Below are 25636 nucleotides of genomic sequence, written 5' to 3' on the forward strand. Positions count from 1 at the left end.
GATAACAAATGTGTCCTACATTCAGGAGGCCCATCTTTAGATCGTTAATGATTTTAAGTAGGGCAAAATTTTCTAAGAAAAAAACTCCATTGACAACACACTAAAAATCACCGATTGACTTGGAAACACTCACTTTTAAGGAGGGCAAAAGTAAGGAAAAAAGGAAAAAAAGACCAAAATAGGTGGGCACTCAAAATGCACCGGACTCATTTTTAATAAAAGGTGTAGAATATATGTACTGATAAAATAACAAATATTCAACGACATTTTTGGTATAGTAAAATCATACTTTATTTATTTCTTATATTTAAATTAAGTTTAGCATTTGCGCATTATTAATTTTATAATATGTTTAAAAAACTATGTTGCTGCGTTTAAGTGTATAAATTTAGATGAATTTGAACAAATTTTAATATAATTTTCTATTTTATTTTATCAACTACAATACAACCTTAAATCTAATGTTATTCAAACATAGGATTTATTTTGCTTTCCTCGAGAAATCCATTTTGGTGAAGCAAGAAAGGGGGAAGAAAAACTCCCCCGGTTAAAAGCGTGACTCATTGCATGCTCTTACGCTCCTCCTGGCTTCCAGGTTAGAATTTGGAGGCCTACACCGACTCAAAACGGCGTCGTCTATCGCTGGCTGTAGTAAACCTTGCCTAGGCAAAAATGTATTCCCGGGGCAAGCTGGACGGGACATCTACGGACCTTTCTCATTCTGCGTACCTCTCCGGCACCTCACACAGACACGCGGAGACGCGAGCAAACACAGAAAGAGTGATATCTGGCGACTGTAATTTGGTCTCTAGGGTTCCATTTCGCGACTCGTCTCTGCAGCGGAGAACGTCAGTGATCGTGATTTGTCAAGTTAGAGCCGTTGTTCTGGTTTTTCCTTCGTGATTTGATGCTTGAGGAATGTACCAGTGGAGGAAATTCGAGTTCTTCGAGGAAAAATTCGCCGGCAAGTCCTCGATTCCCGACGAAGTTACAGGAAAAGTCGAGTGCTGTTCGAGTGGGAGAGGGAAGATCGTGGTCGGTTGTGATGACGGCACAGTGAATTTGCTAGATCGCGGGCTGAAGTTCAACTATGGATTCCAGGCTCACTCCTCCTCCGTTTTATTTGTTCAGCAGCTTAAGGTTTGTGTTTCCATTCATTTGTGTCAGTTTCTACTACTTGTTAAGTTGTAGTTGTCTTCTGTCGCATTTTATTTTCATTTTGTCATTCGTATAACTGAATGCTGATATTTGACAATTTACGGAGAAAAGAATTACTTTGTCCTCAAACTTTGGTGTGAAAACCAATTTCATCCTTCATCTTTTATATGTGTCTATTTAATCCTTCAACTCTTTTAAAACTACGAATTAGGAACCCAAACAATTTTCGTGCAAGTTTTTCCCTCTGGCAACTAAAATAGGAACAATTATTTTGTTTTTGGCCTTTTTAATCCCCAATTATAGTTTTTATAAGAGTGTGAACAAAACTATCCTTTTGTCTTACCTGCTGCTGGCAACCAGTAGAACTGATTGGTTGCCCATTTTCCCAAACTGAATGTCAAATATGAATGGCTGGTGCCAGCGGCTGGAAGAAAAATGTCTCCTTCGTCTGCTAAGCACCACTAACAAACCAGGGGGGAAAAACTGAAGAACCATAGAACAAAGCTAGTTAAGGGGCTTTGGGGATCAATATTGGAGCAGATTTCTGGTGATTATTCTAAGATTAGTGCCATTTTGTCTTGATGAACCCAAAATTCAAACATTCAAGCACTGCTTGAACATTCGAAGCAGATAAAAACTGTAGCCCAATTAAAAAAGATGAACCTAATCTCAAATTTTATTAGCAAAGCCCAAATATAATCCATTCAGCTAAAAAACTTAATTGTTCAATTACATACTGTCTAAAAAGTTTATATTATCCTAAAATCAGATGTCATTAACGACAAATAAAGTTCCCCCGTCATATCTATACAGCAAAGATTACCCCCATAGAATTACTGATTTTGAATTTTGAGCTGAAATGCCATGTCCATGTCCTAGGACTGTATCATAGGGTTTGCGTCAATAGCATGTACCCTTGTACTTTGCCCAATTATGCTTCATGTAACTTCTTGTGCCCATCATTAGGAATCTCATTGAATAAGATACACTATTTTTAGTTTTCAGCTTTGCAGCGATTAAAAGACGGGAGTGGTATTACACAAATTCTTAGATTAACAATCATCTCTCCATCTGAATCTAATGGTACTCCATATCCATTTATTCAAGATTGCTTCTTCCTCCCATCCTTCCTTTTTCTACAATCTCATTTCTACTTTGTTGTTTGCTTTATCTTCACCTTGTACCACCTCTTGTGCTTCTTTTAACCTACACGAGACTGAATTAGGACATTATTTCAAGTCACTAGCAGTGTTAAGTATCACTAAAGAAAAAATAAAGGATTTTCAATGGTGCTTGCTGCTAACTTTTGGGGCCCTCCTTCGGATGAAAATTTGTTGTGGCCTAGGTTACCATAGTTTGAGCATGTGACTTAATCCTCTTTGCTTATCCTTGTTCCTTTGTTAGGCTCATCTACCTCTTTTATTTATTTAATTTTTTTTGGCTCATGGTCTTCAAAAATCTTTTCCAACAATGGCGTTGTTATCGGAGGCATCTTTGTTGTTCCATTAATAGGTTCCAAAGCATGTGCATACGCTTTAAGCATTGATGCCTTCCTTTGGATGACAATTTGTTGTCGCCTAGGTTACCATAGTTTGAGCATGTGACTTTAATCCTCTCTGCTTATCCTTGTTCATTTGTTTGGCTCATCAATCTTGTCCTTTTTTTTTTTTTTTTTTTTGACTCATGGTCTTCAAAAATCTTTTTCAACAATTGGGTTGGTTATAAGAGGTTTTCTAGTCCTAGACCTCTTGTTTTCTCCATTAATAGGTTCCAAAGCGTATGCATAAGCTTTGAGCATTGATCCTTTCTGAAACATGAAGTAATATAATCCTTAGGATGCTCCCTTATGTCCCATATAACAGCAATAGCCTGTGCATATGGAATTTCAGACAAATTCAAAGTTCTATAAGAACATGATTTATCATTCAAGTTCACTACAAACTTCTCTTGACCTAAGCCAGATTTCACCCCCTAACAACCTTGTCAATTCTTGTTCCCTCCATTGCTTTGTCAAGCTCTTCCCTCTCTTGCTTTGTTAAGCTTTCTTTTATTCTTGGACAGATTTGAATGTCTTTGCTTTTATTATCACACCCTTTTTTCTCTATAATATTATCATCATGGTCTCTATAGTCTCCTCCAACATGGTAATTATTGGATTTTGCCCGGCTTCCATCATACAATAAGGTGAAAATTTATCTACCCCTAATCCAGGTACCATATAATGTACCTTATCGCTGTCTTTGATATCCCAAAGTATCCACAATTTTGGACATTTTCTTTTATAATTTAGTATTTCAATCTCTTTATCTCTTCCTTGATGATAGGGCAGGTTTCACTGAGATACACCAGTTGGAACTTCAAACAAATTGACCTCAATGATGTAATATAAGCTAGCAGCGTTTTGCAAAAGTTATATAAAGCATTAGCACATTGAAGACATTTTCACTATAGTCAATCAAAGGGGCCACTCTTTGCAACCCTGCTTTGTCCTCTTTTCTCGATCCTCTCCAGAGATATTCCACTTCTAAACCCTAGCGTATTATTGCGGCAAGTCCTCCTTGGTTGTTAGAATTGAACAAGAGCAGTGAATCTTAGCGACTCTATTGTTCCAATCTTTGCAACTCTTGCTTGTCTGAGACTACTGCGAACTAGAATGTCTATGTCTATTCTGTATTGGTTCCCCTTCATCAGCTGATCTTGGTTGTTTCCCAGTTGGGTTGTCCTATTCGACATTCAGCATCAGAGATGGTCCTTCCTTCGACTGTGTTTGCTTGGATTTCTTTAGCATCAAGGATGCTCTTGCAACCCCAGCATATTTCTTGTTAATCATCAGCAGGGCTTTGCGAGCTTCCTACCTTCGCTTTGGGAGGCTCTCGGACTTCTTGCCTTGGGCTGGTTGGTTGTTTTTGGTTATTTATTGTATGTGCTGCTTTGGTAATTTGCTGGTGATTCATGCTTTCTTTCTTAGTGGAATACTGTCTGTTTTTCTAGCTGCCTAATCGGATGTGGGTATGGGGGAAGGGAAGGAGATAGTCAAACATGCTACTGTGAAGATTGAGAGAAAAATTTTCAATGCTAACCACTTGAACAATTTAACTTTCAAGCTGTCTGAATTTGCATGGAGATTCCTTTCTTATATCTTACTAAAAAGGGAGGAGCTCTTATGTATCTTGAGATCCCTGGGGGTGATGTGTTTGGGTCTTTTAGAAGCAGCTAGCTAATGGGCAAGTAGGGGATGCTCTTTCCCTTAGAGAGGGAGACAAGATTTGTATAGCACTGAGAAACAATGAAAGGGGTAGGCTTATTCTGTGTTGAAAAGCGGCATCCTAGAGGTTGTAGGCAGGCACTCCGTGTTCGAAAAGGAAATCAAAATGGGGGATGACACAAATTTTTAGAAGTCTTGTTGAAGTTGTCTATTGATTTTGAGGGATATTGAATTACAAGATGTGTAGATTGTGGCTCCAAGAACATAGTTCTTCGAGAGCATAATTTGGAGAAACAAAATGTGTTTTAGAGGCTCTTGCATAATAGATTAATCTTTGAAGTTGTCAAAGAGCATCCGATAAAGGGAAGAAGTATTGGGCAATTTGGTAGTAATTTCTCCCCTAATGATGGTAGTGGGGATTGCAAACATGGGCATTTAAATAACGGGTCGAGAAGGGTTGTTTGTAGATGGGTTGAAAAGTGTCAAATTTACATGGTATCAAAACTGATTTAGGAGGAGGAAATGAGACCTTCTGAACCTAAGAATTTCAGACTTAATGAAGAGTGTATCCCTTCTAGCGGTTAGATGAGTAAGTTAGGTTGAATGGAGTCGGCTAGGGGGAGGGGGGAGGAGGATGTTAGAATGGGAGGACGGGCAAAGCTCTCGAGGAAAATTGAATGGAGAGGTATTAAAAACATAGTGCTTGGAAGACTCGAAGGTGATGGAGGAGAATATAAGGATTGCACTGTTTGATATTGAGCCACAACTATCTTTCGATTCAATTGGTGGAACATCATAAAGGGAGCTAGAGATTCCTAAGAGTTGGGGGGGCTAGAGGAGGTATCAGGTATGGAAGATGACTTGAGTAGCTTTTGGGAATCTGATAAGGAATTGTTGGTGGATCAATTGAGAGCTAATTTAGCCTTGTATGAAGAGGAAGCCCCGGCTCAATTAAGAGAGGAAAGCTTCGAAAGAGAGGGAGTTGAAGCTTTAGGATAGGGTGATGAACTTACACAAAGCACATAATTGTATGGGGAAGAATGTATACAATTGTTCTCTGAAACTATGCAAGGAGGTACTAATGATTTTAAGCACAATTTAAACTAGATGAAAGAATTGATAGATGAGGAGTCTTTTTCCCCTATCCTTGAGCCTAATTATGATATGATGGACTTTGTTGATATTCCTTTGGTAAAAAGGGGGTAACATTGAAGAGGCAACTTTTTCTATGGTTGGTTTGAATGTGTCCAAATTTGTAAAAGGTATTCTTCCCCTTCCTATTCCAAATCTGTAAAAGGTATTCTTCCCCTTCCTGTTCAATCCGTTATTGCTTCTAACACTTTATGCCACAGGGAGGGTTCTTATAGGGATAGCACTTCTGGTATTGGCTTGGGAGTAAGTGAGAGAGACATTCTAGATCCAAATAAACTCCTTGAGGACTTGGGGTTTGAAATTAGTTAGTCTAGTAGGGATTAAGGTGAAATTTCTAGTGTGTCCTAGAACTTATGAGCGGAAAAAAAGGTGTCGATGAACTTAAGAATTTAGTTTCTTCTATTAACTATTGGGGGGGGGGGGGAGGGAGTTGGGAAGGTAGGTAAAGGAGTGAAATTATGAAGATCGTCAGCTGGAATTTAGAGGGCTAGGAGATTGTAGAAAAGGAGGTTAATAGAAGAGTTCCTACTTAGATATTCCCCTGATATGGTTTTGATCCAGGAGACCAAACTTGAGAATGTTGATTTGGGGGGGGGGGGGGTGACGGGGGTTGTTAGAGGAATTTGGGAAGGTTGCAATAAGGACCGGGCCTTTTTACCTTCTGGAGGGTCAGCGGGTGGTGTTTTGGTAATATGAGATACTCTATTGTTAAAGTGGATAGTCTAGGAGGTTTTTTCTCTCTTTCCGTTTTAGTAAATGTGCGAGGCCAGGGTCATTGGTGGGTTTTGTCAGTGTATGGTCCTTCTAGTCCAACCCTTGGGAGCTCTTTTTGGGATGATCTTGGTTTTGTGCTCCTAATTGGATTGTGGGAGGTGATTTTAATGTGGTGAGGTTTCCTCGAGTGAAGAAAGGAGGCGATAGAGTTACTGCTACTATGCTGAGTTTTGACTCTTTTTTTAGGGAGTGTGGTTTGAGAGACCTTCCTCTTGATAATGCTAATTTTATGTGGTCGGTAGAGTGGTGGCAAGTAGACTTGATATATTCCTTTTCTGTACAGAGTGGGAGTACGAGTTCCCTAATCTTTCTCAGTCTATTTTACTTAGGCCCATTTCTGACCTTTTTCCCATCTTGTTGGAATCGAGAAAGGTTGCTCGGGGACCTCCTCTTTTTTGGTTTGAAAATATGTGGTTTGATCATGATTCCTTTTAGCCCTTCGACAAGAATTCTTGGAATGAGGATGTGGAGAGGGGTTGGGAAGGCTTTAGATTCATGAAAAAACTTGAAAGGTTAAAAGAGAAGTTGAAAGAATGGAATAGGGAGGTGTTTGGAGACATAAGGTTTGGAAAGGCAAGTATCTTAGGAGAATTGGTTGAGTTAGATAGGAAGGATGAAGATAATACTCTATCGATGGAGGAATAGATGAGAAGAGTATCTTTGAAGAATGAGTTTGAAGAGGTGATTTTCAAGGAAATGAGAAGTTGAAGGTAGAAGACGAAGTTTAAATGGATCAGAGATGGTGATTGTAATTCTAGATCTTTTCATAGGATAGCAATAGGGAAAATAAGGAAGAATTGATCCAAGAGTTGGAAGTGGATGGGGGGTAATTATAACCGATTAGAACCAAATTGCTGCTGAAAAAACTGAGTTTATTCTAATTTGTATTGTGAGGAGGATTTTAGTTGACCTATGATTGAAGGATTAAAGTGGGACCCTTTATTTGGCAAGGAGATGGGTTGGTTGGAAAGACCTTTCAAGGAAGAGGAAGTGAGGGCCACAGTTTTTGAGATGGAGAGGGATAAAGCTCCATTGGACGGTTTTAATATGACTTTCTTCCAAGATTGTTGGAAGGTGGTTAAGGATAGTGTGCTTAAGGTCTTTAATGAATTTTACGTGAATGGGATTTTAAGTATTAGTATCAATTCCACTTTCATAACTCTTATGCCGAAGAAGAATAAATCTATTAACATTTCAAACAATAGACTTGTTAGCTTAGTTTCCAGTGTTTATAAAATCATCACTATAGTGTTAGCTAATAGGCTGAGTACGGTGCTTGATTAGGCAACGTGACCCTTGTTCCCCATTTTTGTTTGTTTTAGTGGCTGATTCTTTGAGTAGGATGGTGGAGTAGGGCAGTGGATAAAGGTTTACTGAAAGGCTTGGAAGTGGGGAGAAAGGGGGTCAAGGTTTCGCACCCTTAGTTTGCTAAAGATAATATCTTTTTTCTAGAGGATCATAAACCATCCTTTAATAATATTTTGGGTCTCCTTCACATTTCGAGAAGGTTTGTGGGCTTAAGATTAATATGGGTAAGAGCAGTATTGCAGCTATCAATATGGCTGTTGAGAATGTTAGGGAGCTATCTGTGGAGGTTGGGTGTAGTGTTTTGTAATGACCACTGTCCTATCTTGGGGTTCCTTTGGCGGGTAACCCTAGATCTGCTAGCTTTTGGGATCCTGTTGTGGAAAGGATTTCTAAGAGACTGGATGGGTGGAAAGGTGCATTTTTTTTTTTAATCTTGGAGGTAGAATTACTCTTATCTAGGCTTGTCTTTCTAGTATCCTTTCATATTTTATTTCGATTTTTAAGATCCCTGCAGGGGTTGCTAATATGATTGAGAAGATTATGAGGGATTTTCTTGTGGTCAGGTGTAGGGAGTAGTAGGGATCACTGGTTAGTTGGGGGTGGTGGGAAGGTCTGAACAGAGGGTGGCTTGGTAATTGGAAATTTGGTGTCTAGAAACACAGCCCTTTTGGTTAAATGGCTTTGGTGGTTTTCGTTAGAATTTCTCTTTGTGGCATTTGGTTGTTAAAAAAGTAAGTATGGATCAGACGAGAATGGGTGGGATACTAATTTGAGAATTAGATGTTCTTTGGAGAGTTCGTGGAAAGCTCTCTCAGAGTTATCCCCTCTTCATTCCCTTTATTAAATTCTCGGTGGATAGAGGTAGTAATACCCAGTTTTGGAAAGATCCTTGGTTGGGGAATGTAGTTTTGTCCACCTCTTTTCCACTCTTTTTTCGCCTAAGCTCAGGGCAGGATGAGTCTGTTTCTTCTTTGTATTGATTCAAGTGGTCCTTTGCCTTCTTGGGATTTCCATGTCCGTAGATCATTAAATGATAGGGAGATGGGAGAGTTATCCTCTTTGCTGGTCTTAATTGTTTTTTTTCTTTAGAGAAGGATAGGTGGTCTTGGTCTTTGGATCCTTCGGGGGGTTTATTCATGCAAATATTTTAGTGATTTTTTGAATAGGTCAAATTTTTCTTTTCCTCTCTATAGTTCCATTTGGAAGGTCAAAGCCTCCTTTAAAATTAAGGCTTTTATCTGGTTGGTTGCGCTTGATAGAATTAATTCCAATAACTTGCTGCAAGTTAGGAGACCTTTGAAGGCTATATCTCTAGACATATGTGTTCTTTGCTTCAATTGTTCAAAATCATTATTGCACTTGTTCATTCATTGTGACTATGCTTGGAGTGTTTGGAATAAGTTATTTGGTATTTAGGTGAATTTTTGGTGAGTTCTAAGACAATGGAGGATTTTTTGGCAGTGACTTTTGCTTTGGCAGGAAAAAGGAAAGGGCAGCACTTCGGAAATGTGTTTTTTTGGCAGTTTTTGGGGGCCGTGAATGGAGTGTAGTGCACACATTTTTCTAGGGAAGAAGTCAGTTCAGTTGCTGGTTTGGGAAAAAGATAAATTATTTAACTTCTCTTTGGTGTGTGGGACAAGGAAATTTTAGAGGGGCAGGGGGTGAGCTTTTATGATATTTAGCATGACTGGCGTTATGTGTTGGAGTGTTAGTTCATGATGGTTTTTTTCTCTTTTGTTCTTTAGTCTGTAGGTTGTTCCTTTGTGTTTTTTTATCTGGATTTTCTAGACTTTAAGGAGATGTCTTATTCTCCTAGCTGTTATATTCTTATTCTATTGAAGAATTTTTCTTTTATTATATAAATTTTTTTTTTCACCGTAGTCCGATGTGAAGTATTGATATATAGTGTAAGTATTGATTGTTGCAACATTATCTTACTATAGGCAGAAGCGTTCCCAAAAACAGAGATGAGACACTTAAGCATAAAGGAATAGAGGGTATTCCCAAAAAGCAAAAGCAAGGAGAACCCCTAGTGCAGTCGATACAAACGAACACACAGGGATGGACTGAAGGAGTAGCCATAATCGAACCAAAACAAGGGATATCAAGAAGCAGCCCACTAATAGATGCATAATTGAAAAACCAATAGAGTGATGGAGATATGAACCTTTTTTCTTTAAATGCTTTTCACAATTGAAATTAAGTTTATGCCTTGATTTCTCCTTCTGTCTCAGCATCTTAGACTCTTGTTCTTCTTTGTTTTTGTGTTCAAATCTCCAAAACTCTTGGACTTGCTTTCTAGCAACTGACCCACGCACATGCATACGAGACTGTTAGGGGTGGCACCACCAGCTGCCCTAGTGGCAGCAATGTCTGATGCAATCTCTGGGTTTACCCAAATCTCCATTTTGAAGAGGGCCATTATTCATTTATGAAAATTACCAGAATAACTAATGCTTTAGGTGCAACCTTGAGCAATTTAGTTGAAATCTTTGGACTAAAGAGGATCATACTTCGCCCTAATACTTGATCTTCCTAGATTGATCCAGCTCAGTTTAAGAGGGTCATCTCTTGCTCGTGGTGATTGTAAAGAAACTTGCAGACACTATCTCTCTCTCTCTCTCTCTCTCTCTCTCTCTCTCTCTCAAATGTGCAAGAATATTCTCTACATTGGCAGTAGTTCAGGTTTTTAATGGCAACTCTTTCACTATTTATTTATTGTTTTTAGTAAAATACGAGTATACAACTCGTGTCTTGGTGTCACAGGCTGAATATTTCACACCCTTGTGTAAGGACCATGCGGGTTGTGCTCTCTTCAATTCTGCTTTGGTTGATTGACTTCTGCTTGGATATTTGGTATTGGCGTTGAACGGCTTGAGGCAGCTAGCGTGAAACACAAGACATACTTTTATCCAAGTCGGAGGGTCAATTTTGTAAGAAGCCTTCTCGACTTTGGCCAAGATGGGGATTAGTCCTTTATATTTACGAAGTAGTCTCCTATCTCGTCCCCATAATGACCTGGCCTATTCAGGATTGAGCTTAACAAGCACCAAGTCACCTATGTTGAGGTGCTGCGCTCTGATTTGCCCACTTCTTCATCCGTTTAGAAGCTATCTCCAGGTAGGCTCGGACAATCTCTGTATTCTGTCTCTATTCTTTGGTGTAGATGTACGCTATGGGACTTTTTCCTCTGTATGACTCATCCATTGTGTGAGGTAACAACGACTGTTGGTCTGTAACAAGCTCAAAAAGACTCTTGTTGGTTGTTGAGCTCTTTTGGGCATTGAAACAGAGCTGAGCCACATCAATTAGTTGCACTCAATTCTTTTGGTTGGCGTTGACGAAATGGTGCAAGTACTTTTCTAGTAGCCCATTGAATCTTTCCGTCTGTCCGTCTATCTATGGATGATAGCTTGAAGAGATGTCAATTTGTGAACCGAGGATTCTAAAAAATTCTATTTAGAAGTTGCCGGTGAATCTGGAGTCTCGGTCACTGACAATATCTTCGGGGAATACCCCAATACTTCACAATATTCTTAAAGAATAGTTGTGCCATATCCTCTGCCGAACAGTACTTTGGTGTGGGTATAAATGTATCGTACTTTGAAAACCTGTCTATAAGTACAAATATAGACCCTGCATCTCCCACTCTAGGTAGGTTTATGATGAAGTATAGTGAGACACTTTCCCACGGTCTGGGTAATACTAGTAGGGGCTCCAACAGCCCTGCAATCTTCTTCCACTCCACCTTGTCTTGTTGGCGGGTGAGAGAAGTCCGAGTATAATCAACAACATCATGAGGCAGGTGCGGCCAATAATACCTCTACTTCAGTAATGCCAAAGTGTGCTACCATCTTGGATGTCTGACCCACATGGTATCATGACATTCTCTCAATAGTGTCTTCCTTAGATCTCCAGTTCATGGCACAATGAGTCGACTACCATGGGTCATCAGCAATCCGTATTCCATCTATAACTGATGTGCTTTCCCCTCTTTGGTTAGCATCATAAAGTTTTGCGCAACTGGATTTTTGGCTAAATTTTCTTTAATGCGCTCCCACATCGTCGTGGTAACGGTACTCACAATCGAGTGTGTTAGCATCTGCAAGGCCACCAACTCGGCCTTCTTACTCAGTTAATCAACAACTTGGTTCAGGCACCCCGCCTTGTGCTCAAATGAGAAATCAAATTATGCCAAAAATTCTTGCCACCGACCTTGCTTGGGTGTCAACTTTGGCTGTGTGAAGAAGTGGCTAACACCCTAGTCTGTTTTCACCACAAACCTTGACCCAAGTAAGTAATGTCGCCACATGTGGAGACAATGCATCACTGCTAGCATCTCCTTCTCTTGAGCTATGTACTTCCGTTCCGCTTCACTAAGCTTATGACTCTTGTACACAATAGGATGTCCCTCCTGTAACAAGACTTCTCCAAAGGCTTAGTCCGATGCAACTATTTGCCCCTCAAAGGGTTTCATGATGTCCAGAAAAGCAAGTACTGGATCTCTCATCATGGCATCCTTCAAGTCATCAAAGGCTCCCTAGCACTTCTTTGATCAGTTCTTCCTCTAACCCTACTTCAGTAGTTTTGTCAAAGGAGCAGTTCTCCTCGAGTACCTTTCTACAAACTTTCTGTTGTTGGCAAGACCAAGAAAGGAACACAGCTCCTTCATTGTCGTTGGGATCATCTATTCTTGAATCGCTCTCACCTTCTCTATATCCATCCAGATATGACCTTGCTCAATCACATGACCAAGGAATTTGATGATCTGCTGAGCAAAAGAGCACTTCTCTTTCTTCACGTATAGACTATTCTCCTTTAGCTTGTTGAACACCTTCCGTAGATGCTCTTTATGTTCCTCTAGAGTGGAACTGTAGACAACAATATCATCTAGGTACACCACGACAAACTTGTCAAGGTACTTACAAAATACCTGGTTCATCAAGGTACAGAATGTCGCAGGCGCATTCGTTAACCCCACGTCAAACAAGTTGTCTTCGGCTCATCCCCATTAGCAATTCTCACTTGATAGTAGCCTGACCTCAAGTCGAGTTTAGTGAAGTACTTGGCATGACTCAACTGATCAAACAGATTAGCAATCAATGGAATAGGATACTAGTTCCGCACTGTCACCTTGTTGAGCGCGCAATAGTCCACACACATCTGCATGCTGCCATCATGTTTCCTCTGAAACAACACTGATGCTCCAAACGGTGCTTTGGAATGGCGAATATATCCCGCTTCCAACAAATCATCAAGTTGTTTTCTCAACTCTGTTAGCTTTGGAGGCGCCATTCGATATGACCCTTTAGCAGGTGGTTTCACTTCTAGCAACAACTCGATCTCATGCTCCACACCCCATCGTGGAGGCAAGTTGTGAGACAGCTTATCCAACATCACCTCCTTGTACTCATCCAACATAGCTTGGATGGTCATAGGCACCAACTCTTGGCCTACTAGTTCCTTTACCACCACTGTGGCTAGATTTGTCTGCTCACCCATTCTCAATCATTTTTTGAGTTGCATGGCTAAAGGAACTTCTCATCGTCTCCTTTCTTTGCAACGACTTGCACCATGCAAGGGTGATCTCCCATTAGACACAGGGAACTAGCAAAAGGCATCGACACTGCCTTAGTCTCCCACAGGAGTTCCATTCCCAAAATGACTTGGAAGTCATCTAATGGCACCGTCGTATGACCTGCCCATTGCCCAAGCTTCGTAGTCACTTGCTTGGCTACTCCTAGAGTAGGTTGGGATATAAAATTCACCGCTTTCATGCGTTCTGAATCTTTCTCCAAGGATAATTTGAGTCTCCTTGCTTTTGCTTGTGAAACAAGATTATGGGTACCATAGCACAGTTACTCTTCCCATTGTTCCTCAAGTCCACAAACATCAATCCTCTCGCTTGTGTAACTTTCGGTGCTTTCACCTGCTTTTCCAATGTGTTCACTAGCTGCATTGCACTCATCCTCGAGGTATCCTCCTCTTCCTCATCACTTTCCAATGCCTGCTCTGCGATGGAAGCTTATAAGGCATTGAGTGATGCCTTATGAGGGCACTCAACAACTTTGTGAGGGTCTTGACATAAGTAGCATGAAATTATACCCTTTCCAATGAGTGTTGAAACCTCGAAACGATGAAGCTTCTTTTGAAGTTGATGCCTTATAATTGGCTCCCCCACTTTTGGGTTTGCCCTTCTTGAAAGACTTTTCGCTGTTTCCACCTACACCACTCTCTTTGGATGAAGCAGTATTATCACCAACATAGTTAGTCAAGCGTTCCGCGACAACCGCTTGTGCGGTAGAAAAGACTTGAACTCTTTGCCTATGAAGTTTTGTTCTTACCCACGGTTTCAACCCCTCAAGAAAATAAAATAGGGCCCTGATATCCAATATGAAATCAGAAAATTGTTTCACATATTCCATGATTGACCTAGTTTGCTTGAGGTCTCTCAGCTTCCTCCTAGCATTGTGCTTAACATTCTCGGGAAAGAATTGGGCATTGAGCTCTCTTCAAGTATGCTCAACAATCAACTACATAACATCCATTTTCAATTTCATTGTAGTTAGTATGCCACCACAGTTTGGTGTCACCAACCAAGTACATAGTTGTAGTATCCATTTTCACCTGTTCTGAGCCCGTCCTCAAAGCGTGAACGTACTGTTCCATATCAAATAAGAAGTTCTCTAATTCCTTGGCATCACGGGCACCCCCATACGTCTTGGGTTCTGGTACCTTGGTCTTGCTAAACCCCAGAGTGTTAAGAGTTTCCCATAGAAAGAACCGTCACATTCATCTTTGTAGTCAAATAAGCTATTTGGGCTTGCAAGGTCTTCACATTGTGGTGAAAGTCCTTTGACATTTCCACCATCGAACTTTGTTGATGCTTTTGTGATCCCTCCAATTCATCGACACGTTCCGTCAGTCGGGCCATCTCGACGGCCACATTGTTGGCTATTGTCTCAGCCTATGCTTCCAGTACCCCAATTCTTTGAGCATTGGACGACATGGTCATTTACCAAAGCTTTACCAATCCCACGACAAAGGCCAATGAATTCACGTAGCAACGAATCGAGCTCTGATACCAGGTGTGATAGGCCGAATATTTCACACTTTTGTAAAAGGACCATGCGGCGCTAGCCAGCCTAGCGTTTACCGCAATTCACCAAAAAAACACTTTCAGTGTCATTCAAGCAAATATTAGTAGAAACTTTATGCAACTTATGAAAGCAGTGGCATTTAAGAAGTAAACATTGAAGCAACGTAATTCATTATCAACACCTCTGTTAACAATGTATGTCTAGCGGGGGAGGCAAGTAGGCTAAACACATTGACAATAGTTAGTGAATTTTACAAGTTGATGAACACTCACCCTCCCTTAAAGGGTTTTCGATGCTATTCTCACTCTGGCACTAGGAAACATCAATATGATCGCGGAGTCATATTCCCCTTTTTAGCCTAGGGACAAACTATCTTTGGAAAGTACTCCTACACTAATATTTACATGATGGAAACCCATCCCAAACGCATGAGACAAGCAGTCACAGACAAGCATAATGTCTTGAACAAGTTCGGCTCGTGACTTGGTGATGGCAAGAACAAAATTTCCTGGAAAGTGTTTAGATTCATCAATTGGTTATTTTATTTTATTTTTTAAAAAATGGGACATGATTGAATTTAAAGCATGAAAGATGAAATTGGTTACCTATTTTGTGTGTGTGTGTGTGTGTGTTTGTGTGATTTTCTAATTCTTAATTTTTCAAAAAAACATGGGGACAAAATTGGATTTAAAGCATGAAGGCTGAAATTGGTTACCTGTTGTGTGTGTGTGTATGTGTGATTTGCTAGTTCCTACTTTCTAAAAACTCGGTATTAGTTGGTCCTAGAGCCAAGATTGTCATGCTATTCTTGGTTCTTGTGCACAAGAACAACATAAGAAAGATATTCATGATTTTTAAGTGGATGAGATGAGAAGGCAAATAGAGGAGCTCTAGAAACATGTTGAACATTATGAGAATCATGTTGGTGATGAAATTGATTCCAAAAGTTGTTCCTCCGGCAATGATGATGATGATGATGATTATGATGTTAATCCTTTCATGTTCTAGATCATGATTCAAGTGACGTCTCTTTTAGTCATCATGTGGATGAAGAGATTGAAAGTTTCCTAGAGATTCTGATGTGAAAATGGATAAGGAAGAAACGACATGATGAGTTCATTGATTGGCTTCAACAAGGAGTGGTTGGATAAATGTAAAGTGAAGCTGGTTGCTCTAAAACTTAGAAAATATGCTTCTTTATGGTGGGAAAATCTCAAGAAGCAGAGAGCTCATCCAGGAGGAAGTAAGATATTAGGTCATGAAAGAAAATGAAAAGGGAGATAAAAGGGAGATTCTTGCCAAAACACTATAGGTTAGAAACTCTTTTGTTTGAAGAACAAATAATATCTTGCTATTTGGGTGGGTTGAAAGAGGAGATAAGCAAATGGTTAGTTTACAGTCTTATACGAATTTTAATGATATGAGGAAACTTGACCTAAAAGTAGAAAATCAATAGACAAGAGTTCAGAGGAGTGGCTTCAAAATTGGAATCAAGGAGCACTCTTTGAACTGAGGGGACTGCAGCCATTTCTAAGCCTAATACAACAACAAAATCCTCTTCATCTAAGGCACCATAAAGAGGTAATGTTAGAGCTGTTTCTAAGTTAGCTAGTTTATCAAATGCTCTTTCAAAGAAGTGCTTTAAGTGTCTGGGGTATGAATATATTTCATTTTATTGTTCAAATTGCAAAATCTTCTCTAGTACAAAGGAATAGATGGAAGATGAAGATCGTATAAGGAAGAAGTGAGTTATGTCGCCACGGAGATTTGCTTGTCATCCAGAGGAGTTTAAGTGTTTTTCATGATGAAGATGAAGGTTGGGTTCGATGCAACATTTTTCACACTAGATGTAGTTTTAATGGGAAGATTTGTGATGTTATATTGATGGTGGAGCTTGTGCTAATGTTGTATCTAAGGAACTGGTGAACAAGTTGCAGCTCAAAATGGTAGTGCATCCTCATCCTTACAAACTAGGTGGTTGGATAAAGGTAACCATAAGGTGTCTTTTTTGTGGTAGGGAGTACAATGATCAGATTGGTATGATGTTAAACCTATTGATGCATGTCATTTGTAGCTTGGCCATACATGGTAGTATGATAGGAGAGTTGGTCATGATGGTTACAGAAATACTTATTCTTTTGTGAAAAATTGTCTTGGTAGAAAGAGCATATGCTTTTGTTGCTTTTGAAGAAAATACAGAAATAAGTGAGTTGCCCCCTAAAGTGCTCCTTCACTTGATGAGTTATAAGATGTTCCTGAGGTTTTCCTCCAACCTGAGACATTCCACATTGCATTTGTCTTGCTCTTGTTTCGATGTTTCCTAACAAGGCAGCCTATAGAATGAGTCCAAAAGAGCATGAAACTATAGAGGCAAGTGCATGAGTTTGTCACAGAGGGCTTCTTGAGAGAAAGTAAGAGGCCACGTGCTCCGCTGACTCTTCTTGTGCCCAACAAGGATGGACCATGTTGAATGTGCATAGATAGCAGAGCAGTGAACAGGATTTCTAATGGTTATCACTTTCCTATTCCTCTCTTTGATATATGAGATCAGCTACAATGGTGCTACTTTTCAAGTATTAATCTCAAAATAAGGCCGGGTGATGAATGGAAGACATCCTTCAGAACAAGGGATGATCTTATGGTTGATTATGCCATTTGGCCTTTTTGATGTTCCTAGTACTTTTTTGCAACCAAGGGATCATGTGTACAGCAAAGGCAAGGAGGAGCATCTTGATTATTTGCAAGCTGTGTTTTAGGCTTTAGAGATTAGAAGTTGTATGTCAACTTGAAGAAGTGCCAATTCTATACTAACAGCATAGTTTTCTTGCCTAAGTTTTCTCCAATGATGGAATGAAGATGATTCCTTGCAATATTCAAGCAATTTTGAGCTATCTCATCTCGTATTCACTCCACAATGTTTGGAGTTTTCATGGTGTCTTGCATCTTTTTGTCCTTATTTTATCAAGGATTTCAACACCATTATTACTCCAATTACTGAATGTTTGAAAAGAGGCAATTTCAAGTGGAAAGGAGGCAATTTCACTTGGGTTTGGTGTTGGCAGACTTTAGGGGATTGCCCATGGTATGCAGTCTCCTGGGGTTCGATTCCTCACCAAGGCCCTCCCTCCTCTACCAATTTGAGCATGTGTAGCGGGGGTGGGCCTCTGCCTCTGATTTGGTGTCATTAGGGTGGGCTTGAAGCACATGTCTGAGATCTGTAGTCCCACATTACTAGAAAAAGTGGACACATGAGATCTAGAAGAATTTTGAACTCATTAAGTAGAAGGTGGCAAAGTGCACATGTTCTTTGTTTATCTAATTTTATCAAATCCTTGAAGTTGAATGTGTGCAGTCCTTGGCGAAGGAGGTAAACCTATTGCTTTTACAGTGAAAAGAATAGTGATTCTTAGGGAAAATATTTTATTTACGAGAAAGACTCTTATGCCATTGTTCATCCGTTGGACCATTGGAGCCAGTTTTTGCACTCTAAGCGATCTGTGCTCTTTTTGATCATGAAGCATTGAAGTTTCTTCATAGCCAAGCAGAAACTCAGTGCCATGCAACATGGGTTGAATTTATTCAAACTTTTAGCTTTTCCATTAAGCATAAATCTAGAGTTTAGATTGTTGTTACTAATGCTTTGAATCGCAGGCTTGCTTTTCTAACTACTATGCAGGTGAAATTGTGGTTTTTGAAGTGTTGAAAGATTTGTACAAGCTAATTTGGGCAAAATGAGCAAATGAATCTTCTAGAATTTTTTTTTTTTTTTATTTCAAGGAGAACCGGTGCGTTTCACAAGGTTCTTTAGGAATGACACTATCTTTGAATTTCATAAAGGAGGTCTTGTTACTTGCTCTTGTTCAAGAAAATTACTATTGGTTAAAGATAGATAAATATGACACCAGGCTTATTTAGTGTTGCAAAAAACTTGCTATTTAGCCAAAACCCGTCGTTAGAATACAGGATTGTATACTCCATTGCTAGTAGGTAAAGCTCCATGGCAAGAGGAGAGTACAGATTTTTCTCCTTGGATTGTCTTGGAGAGGAGCAAAGATTCATTCATGGTGGTGGTTGATTATTTCTTTAAAAAGCACACTTTGTTCCATGTAGCAAGACTCTAGATGCTACTGATGTTGAAGATTGGCAAGTTACATGACATTCCAAAAACAATCACTTGACATTGGGATTCCAAGTTTATGAGTCATTTTTGGCACACTTTGGAACATGGTTTTAAATCGCGGTAGTGGGTAGGGTAATGTAACGGTAACGGGTGTAACAGGAAGCGGGAATAGCAGATGTTACATAATGGGAAGTGGGTGTAATGACCGTGAAATTTTTTGAAGCACACACAACCTTGTGCATATTAGCGTACTTGTATGTTTTAAGCTTTTAGCCCTTCTTAGAAAGAGTTTTAGTGTATTTTGGATCCTTTAGTTTGAGTAACTAAATTATTTGGTAAGGGCAACAAGTTTACATTTGTTTTAAACCACCATTGATAGAAAAATTACGTGTGTGTGCATATTTATACTTCTCATTGTTCTTATCTATGATAAATTCTTATGTGTGCTAATTAATTAATAAAAAAAAATACATTATACTCTCCATTAATCTATTAGATGCATAAGACATACGAATAATACAAATATAAAATAGCTAGAAAAGAAAGAAGGTTGAAGTTGAAAAATATAGAATATAAATATCACATTACTAATATTATCAAAATAAAATATTTTCCTAAAAAGTTAGTATTTTCAAATTGTTAAATAATGCATCTCTTGTGAGTATTTAAAGAAATAGTAAATTTTGTATCATTACCATCCTCATTATAATCTTTTCCCCCCTCTCACCACAGGGTATATTGAGAATGATTTATGAAAGAGAGGGAAAAGTGAGAAGAATAAGTAAAAAATAAAATAAATTTTTGGTGTAACAGTCTTGTAGCGGTTACGTAACAGCCGTAGCAGCCTTTACGTAATGGTCGTGGTCCGTAACAGCCACTACAGCCATGATTTTTCTTCTCACTAATTTCGCGATGTGTAACGGTATTGGTAACCCAAAAAACCGTTATGTAACAGTCGCGGCTGTTATTTAAAACCATGCTTTGGAGAAAGCTTGCAACTCATTGTCAATCACTGCTTTCCATCTCCAAGCTGATGCCTGATTGTCAAGCATAAGTTGTAAACATGAGTTTAGGAAGTCTTTTGAGGAGCTTGGATAAGAAGAATATCAGGGATTGAGGTCCTATTTTGCCAAAAGCTGAATTTGGTTACAATTACTTGACTAGGCAAAGTATTGGTTGTAGTCCGTTCCATGCGGTTTATGGCTAGAATCCATTTTAGATTTGGTTCCTTCCCCAACTACTTAGAACTTTAATGGAGAAGCTAAAGAAAGAGCCAAACCAATTCAGAAGTTGTGCGTGTTCATGGGAAGATTGCAAAGCAAAATGAGATGTATTGTGCTCAAGCTAACAGACATCATAAGTTTGTTGAATTCAAAGTAGGTGATTTGGTTTGGATTCATCTTGGAAAAGGGAGATTTTTTCAGGCCAGTTTTTAAAGCTTGAGCAAAGAGCTAATTGTCAATGTTCTCTAGTGGATTGGTGAATGCATACTGATTTGAACTACCAGAAAATTTTGATGTTTAGACACTTTCAATGTTGCTGATTCAACACTTTGCAAATGGTGATGATAGCAATGAGTTGTGGACAAGTCTTAGGAGCATGACATAATAGTGTTGTCAAAGAGTTATAGTGAATTTTGGCTGCTTGAATATGACTTGACATGCAAACATATTCACTTCTCGAAGTTTTGGGGCAGGTTTTGACGCAATTTTGAGCCCCATTTTGTGAAGGTTCTAAAGTTGAAAAAATATTCACACCACGTATGGATTCCAAGTTGAGAATGTGATCTTCTACTAGAATAAATTATGCATCAATTAGAGTTTTCTACTAGAGGTTATGGTTTTTTGAATATGACTCTGCAGTTTGCCAGTTTTAGCTTTCTACGAGTCTTTTTATTTTCTATGCAAAAAAAAATGGAAAGGAGAGTATTTTGAGTCCTTATAAATCAACTATTTCTTCTCAAAAACGTGAACTAGCATTTTTCCTATGCTTGGAGGGGCTGTTCCAAGTTACGCCGCATATGACAGAGCATAGGATGTTTTTGAATGAAAATCTTAGACTTTGGCCCCTGCCTTGTTTCTCTTCAGTTCTATATCTCCATTGTGAGTGGTGAACTTAATTTTTTGAACTCTATCTCCAAGTGGTGAGCTATATATATCTAGAGTGGTGGGTTTCCTTGCTTCTGTATCTCTTTAGTGGATTCCATCGAGTTGTGGGCAAAGCTACCTATTTTGTGCGTGTGTGTGTGTGTGAGCTATGCTATTTCCTAATTTCTGACAACATCAATGTGTCCTGTCTTGAAGACTTGATTTTCATTGACGAAGGATAGAATTAGGTTTTTATAGTTCTGCATGTTAGCTGCAACTTGGTGTTCTATTTGGTGCTTCATAAAGACTCAATATCTAAGAATCTCTGTGTTTCATGTAGATGTGCATAAATTACTTGAATGTAAATTTTATTTTCGGAATATTTTGTTAATATCAACTTGATTTACTGAATGAGGATTCTTGTATGTTATGAATGGCAATGTTGATGGATAATTTCTTTTTGTTGATAAACCAGCAACGAAATTTCCTAGTAACTATTGGAGAAGATGAACAAGTATCTCCTCAGCTCTCGGCTTTGTGCTTGAAAGTTTTTGATCTTGATAAGATGCAGCCAGAGGGATCAAGCACGACAAGTCCAGAATGTATACAAATATTGCGCATATTCACTAATCAGTTTCCTGAAGCCAAGGTGTTAACCTTACTTGTCCATTGTTGGATCATTTTTTGTTCATTTGCCCAGTTGTTTTCTAGAAATTGTTTTTCCAAGTGATTTCCATTTATAAATAAAATGCTTATATCAGTACTTGCAGGTTTGATTATGTTTTAAAGATTTCCAAACCTTGATGTTCTGCAGATTACTTCATTTTTAGTCTTAGAAGAAGCTCCACCAATTTTACTCATTGCTATTGGATTAGATAATGGTTGCATTTACTGCATCAAAGGAGACATTGCACGTGAACGTATCACACGCTTTAAGCTTCAGGTGGATAATATATCGGACAAAAGCCATTCTTCTATTACTGGTCTTGGGTTTCGAGTTGATGGTCAAGCCCTGCAACTTTTTGCAGTAACTCAAACCTCTGTGAGCTTGTTTAGTTTTCAGTATCAACCACCTAGGCGGCAAACTTTAGATCAGATTGGATGCGACATTAATAGTGTTACTATGAGTGATCTCTCGGTATGCCATTCTGGGTGCCCTTCATTATTTTATTTATATATTGCATTAAAAAGAGCATTTTATATTCATTCTATCAACTAGCAGTTTTATCATTGTCCTGTAATCAGGAACTGATAATTGGTCGACCTGAGGCTGTCTATTTCTATGAAGTTGATGGACGTGGTCCTTGTTGGGCTTTTGAAGGGGAGAAAAAGTTTCTTGGGTGGTTTCGTGGATATCTTTTGTGTGTTATTGCAGATAGAAGAAATGGCAAGAATACTTTCAATATTTATGATCTGAAGAATCGTCTAATTGCCCAGAGTCTTGTTGTTAAAGAAGTTTCCCACATGCTTTGTGAATGGGGCAACATAATATTAATATTGAGTGATAAATCAGCTTTATGTGTTGGAGAGAAGGACATGGAAAGCAAGTTAGATATGCTTTTCAAGAAGAATCTTTATACAATTGCCATTAATCTTGTTCAAAGTCAGCAAGCTGATGCAGCTGCTACTGCTGAAGTGTTAAGGAAATATGGGGACCATTTATATGGCAAACAGGACTATGATGAAGCTATGGCTCAGTATATCCACACCATTGGTCACCTTGAACCATCATATGTAATACAGAAGTTTCTTGATGCACAAAGAATCTACAACCTTACCAATTACTTGGAAAAACTACATGAGAAGGGGCTTGCATCTAAAGATCATACAACTCTTCTGTTAAATTGCTATACCAAATTGAAAGATGTTGAAAAGCTGAATGTCTTCATTAAAAGTGAGGATGGTGTCGGGGAGCATAAATTTGATGTGGAGACTGCAATAAGAGTATGCCGTGCTGCCAATTATCATGAGCATGCAATGTATGTTGCCAAAAAGGCAGGGAAGCATGAGTGGTACTTAAAAATCTTACTTGAAGACCTGGGTAGATATGAAGAAGCATTGCAATATATTTCAAGTCTTGATCCAAGTCAAGCTGGGGTAACAGTAAAAGAGTATGGTAAGATTCTAATAGAGCACAAGCCATTTGAGACAATTGAGATACTCCTGAGGCTTTGTACTGAGGAAGGAGAATCAACTAAGAGAGGGGCCCCAAATGGTACATATTTACCCATGTTGCCATCACCTGTTGATTTTCTCAACATTTTTATCCATCATCCTCGGTCTCTTATGGATTTCCTTGAGAAATACACTAATAAGATAAAGGATTCACCTGCTCAAGTAGAAATTCACAATACGCTCTTGGAGTTGTACCTGCCTAATGACCTAAACTTCCCAACAATCTCCCAAGCCAACATTAATGGAGATCTTAGCTTTAGAGCAAAAAGGCCGTCTGGTGTAGCTGTGATATCTAGAGCAGAGGCCAATGGGAAATTAATTGCCAATCAGAAAGACTTGGATGAGGAAAAAGATCTTTTGGAAAGACGTGAGAAGGGACTATGCTTGCTTAAAAATGCATGGCCATCTGACTTGGAACATCCACTTTATGATGTCGATCTTGCTATAATTCTCTGTGAAATGAATGCATTTAAAGAAGGGCTTCTGTATCTATATGAGAAGATGAAACTGTATAAAGAGGTGGTTGCCTGCTACATGCAGGCCCATGACCATGAAGGGTTGATTGCTTGCTGCAAGAGGCTGGGGGATGCAAAAAGGGGAGGAGATCCATTTCTGTGGGCAGATCTTTTAAATTACTTCGGTGAACTTGGGGAAGAATGCTCCAAGGAAGTAAAAGAAGTTCTAACTTATATCGAAAGGGATGATATCGTGCCTCCTATTATTGTTCTTCAGACACTGTCCAGGAATCCTTGCCTCACCCTCTCTGTTATCAAGGATTATATTGCTAGAAAGCTTGAACAGGAATCCAAGCTCATTGAAGAGGACAGGCGATCTATTGAGAAATATCAGGTTAGCATTTGAATATTGGAGCTATCTTCAAGTTTTTAGTTTGTTTAATCTTATTTCCAAATTTTTCATCATTGCATTTTGTAGTTAAGGTTGGGACAGCCTTTATTGGGAGCCTTTTAATAAGGCCCCGTAGAGTTTGGTTGCAACTATCTCATTTAGTGCTGGATATATGGCAACATAAAAGCAATTTTCTTATTTGGTTTGCAACTGGCAATTGCTTCTGCTATTTTACGTATTATGGCTGTACATTGTTAGGACCATGTCTCGAGTCTAGAGCATTTATATGTTTTAGTTGTCACTTCTTGTAGATCAGGTGTTTTCAGATGAAATTGTTCACTTTTATGGTGCAGCTTCTTTTAAGGTGCTTGAAAATGGTGGGTTCCTTGAGCTTGACTCCTTTTCTTTTGGCTGTGTTCTGCCCAAGGACCAATGAAATATGAAATATATTTTACTTGCGTATTGGCTGCCTCTATTTTTTTATTTTTTTTTTCGCCTTGACTAATTCTTGACATGCATGACTGATAACTTTTAACTCCATGACTTTTGAAGAGTAATGATGGAATCTTCGTCACTTTTCTTCTGCAATCTCATTAAATGGATGTATTTTTGAAATTTGTTATGTTGAAGGACAGACAGCTTCATCCTATGACAATTACTGTGTTTGGGGGTATGGATTTGAGATCTTGAATTTGGATTTGGATTTGGATGGATTTGGACAAAATTCAATACAATTTTATATTTATTTTGTCCAAATCCACACAAATACATATCCAAGGCCTCTCCCAAATATAGGATTAGTGTTTATTCAATGGGAAGAGAACACCCAACTAGTGTTTTAATTGTGCAGGAAGAAACATTAGCAATGAGAAAAGAAATCCAGGATCTTAGGACAAATGCCAGGATCTTCCAGCTAAGCAAATGCACTGCTTGCACTTTCACTCTTGATCTCCCGGCAGTCCACTTTATGTGCATGCATTCATTCCATCAGCGTTGCCTTGGTGATAACGAGAAGGAATGCCCCGAATGCGCTCCCGAGTACCGATCTGTCCTGGAAATGAAGAGAAACTTGGAGCAAAATTCCAAAGACCAAGATCTGTTTTTTCAGCAAGTGACTAGTTCAAAGGATGGGTTTTCTGTGATAGCTGAGTATTTTGGGAAGGGGATCATTAGCAAACCAAGTATTGGACCCACAGGCACTCATAGATCAGGCAGTACTTCAGGAAGTGGTTTCTAAGGTTTGCGATCCTTAGCTATCTACTCTTTAATTTATCTTGCCTTGGTAATTTAGGCTAATTTTCCTTTTTGGGATTACAGGGATTGTGCGATTCTTGTTAGTTCGTGTTCTCTATACGTAGGTAATAACATTCGAGATATTGAACAACCATTGCCGGGCTTTGCTTGGCCAACATGATCTGGCTAATGATTGTTATTTGAAGATATTATCATTGACAATAACGCCAAAGAATGCTTTACTGAAGGTATTTGTTCTGTTCAAACTAACAGCCATTTTTGAGATGGACATTATGCCCGATTTCTCCTTTGAGTGTGAATTCTTGTTAATGCTTTATTTTTTTGATTTCTTGCTGAGGAAAAATTCAAATAAATTTTGAAGCGTGTATTTATTCAAAAAAACTTTAATGATTTCTGTGTATGGCACAGTTTTTTGATTGCTCTATGTATTAAGCGGTTGGGTCTGTTTGGCTATAAA

At 38.9% G+C, this 25636-nt stretch overlaps 1 protein-coding gene across 2 annotated transcripts; it reads left to right on the forward strand.

The window, feature by feature from the left end:
• The first annotated feature begins 584 nt into the window (after window positions 1-584).
• On the forward strand, window positions 585-25636 carry LOC131148813 (vacuolar protein-sorting-associated protein 11 homolog). 2 transcript variants are annotated; one of them, XM_058098739.1, is made up of 6 exons: window positions 585-1140; window positions 21380-21553; window positions 21719-22042; window positions 22150-23928; window positions 24776-25163; window positions 25243-25636. In XM_058098739.1, exons 1-5 carry the CDS (start codon window positions 919-921, stop codon window positions 25160-25162), a joined length of 2886 nt encoding a protein of 961 aa, XP_057954722.1. In that variant the 5' UTR covers window positions 585-918; the 3' UTR covers window position 25163; window positions 25243-25636. The 2 variants fall into 2 exon arrangements, with proteins under 2 accessions (XP_057954722.1, XP_057954723.1); XM_058098740.1 differs by having other exon boundaries at window positions 24776-25636.

The sequence above is a fragment of the Malania oleifera genome, chromosome 2, assembly GCF_029873635.1.
Source record: "Malania oleifera isolate guangnan ecotype guangnan chromosome 2, ASM2987363v1, whole genome shotgun sequence".
Taxonomy (NCBI): domain Eukaryota; kingdom Viridiplantae; phylum Streptophyta; class Magnoliopsida; order Santalales; family Ximeniaceae; genus Malania; species Malania oleifera.

Bases quoted from the DNA above. Each gene is read 5' to 3' on its own strand.
- LOC131148813 (XM_058098740.1), top strand. From the start codon at position 919: ATGTACCAGTGGAGGAAATTCGAGTTCTTCGAGGAAAAATTCGCCGGC. The intron at 21,554-21,718 runs GTGTTAACCTTA...GATGTTCTGCAG, and splicing joins ATCAGTTTCCTGAAGCCAAG to ATTACTTCATTTTTAGTCTT. The intron at 22,043-22,149 runs GTATGCCATTCT...TCCTGTAATCAG, and splicing joins TTACTATGAGTGATCTCTCG to GAACTGATAATTGGTCGACC.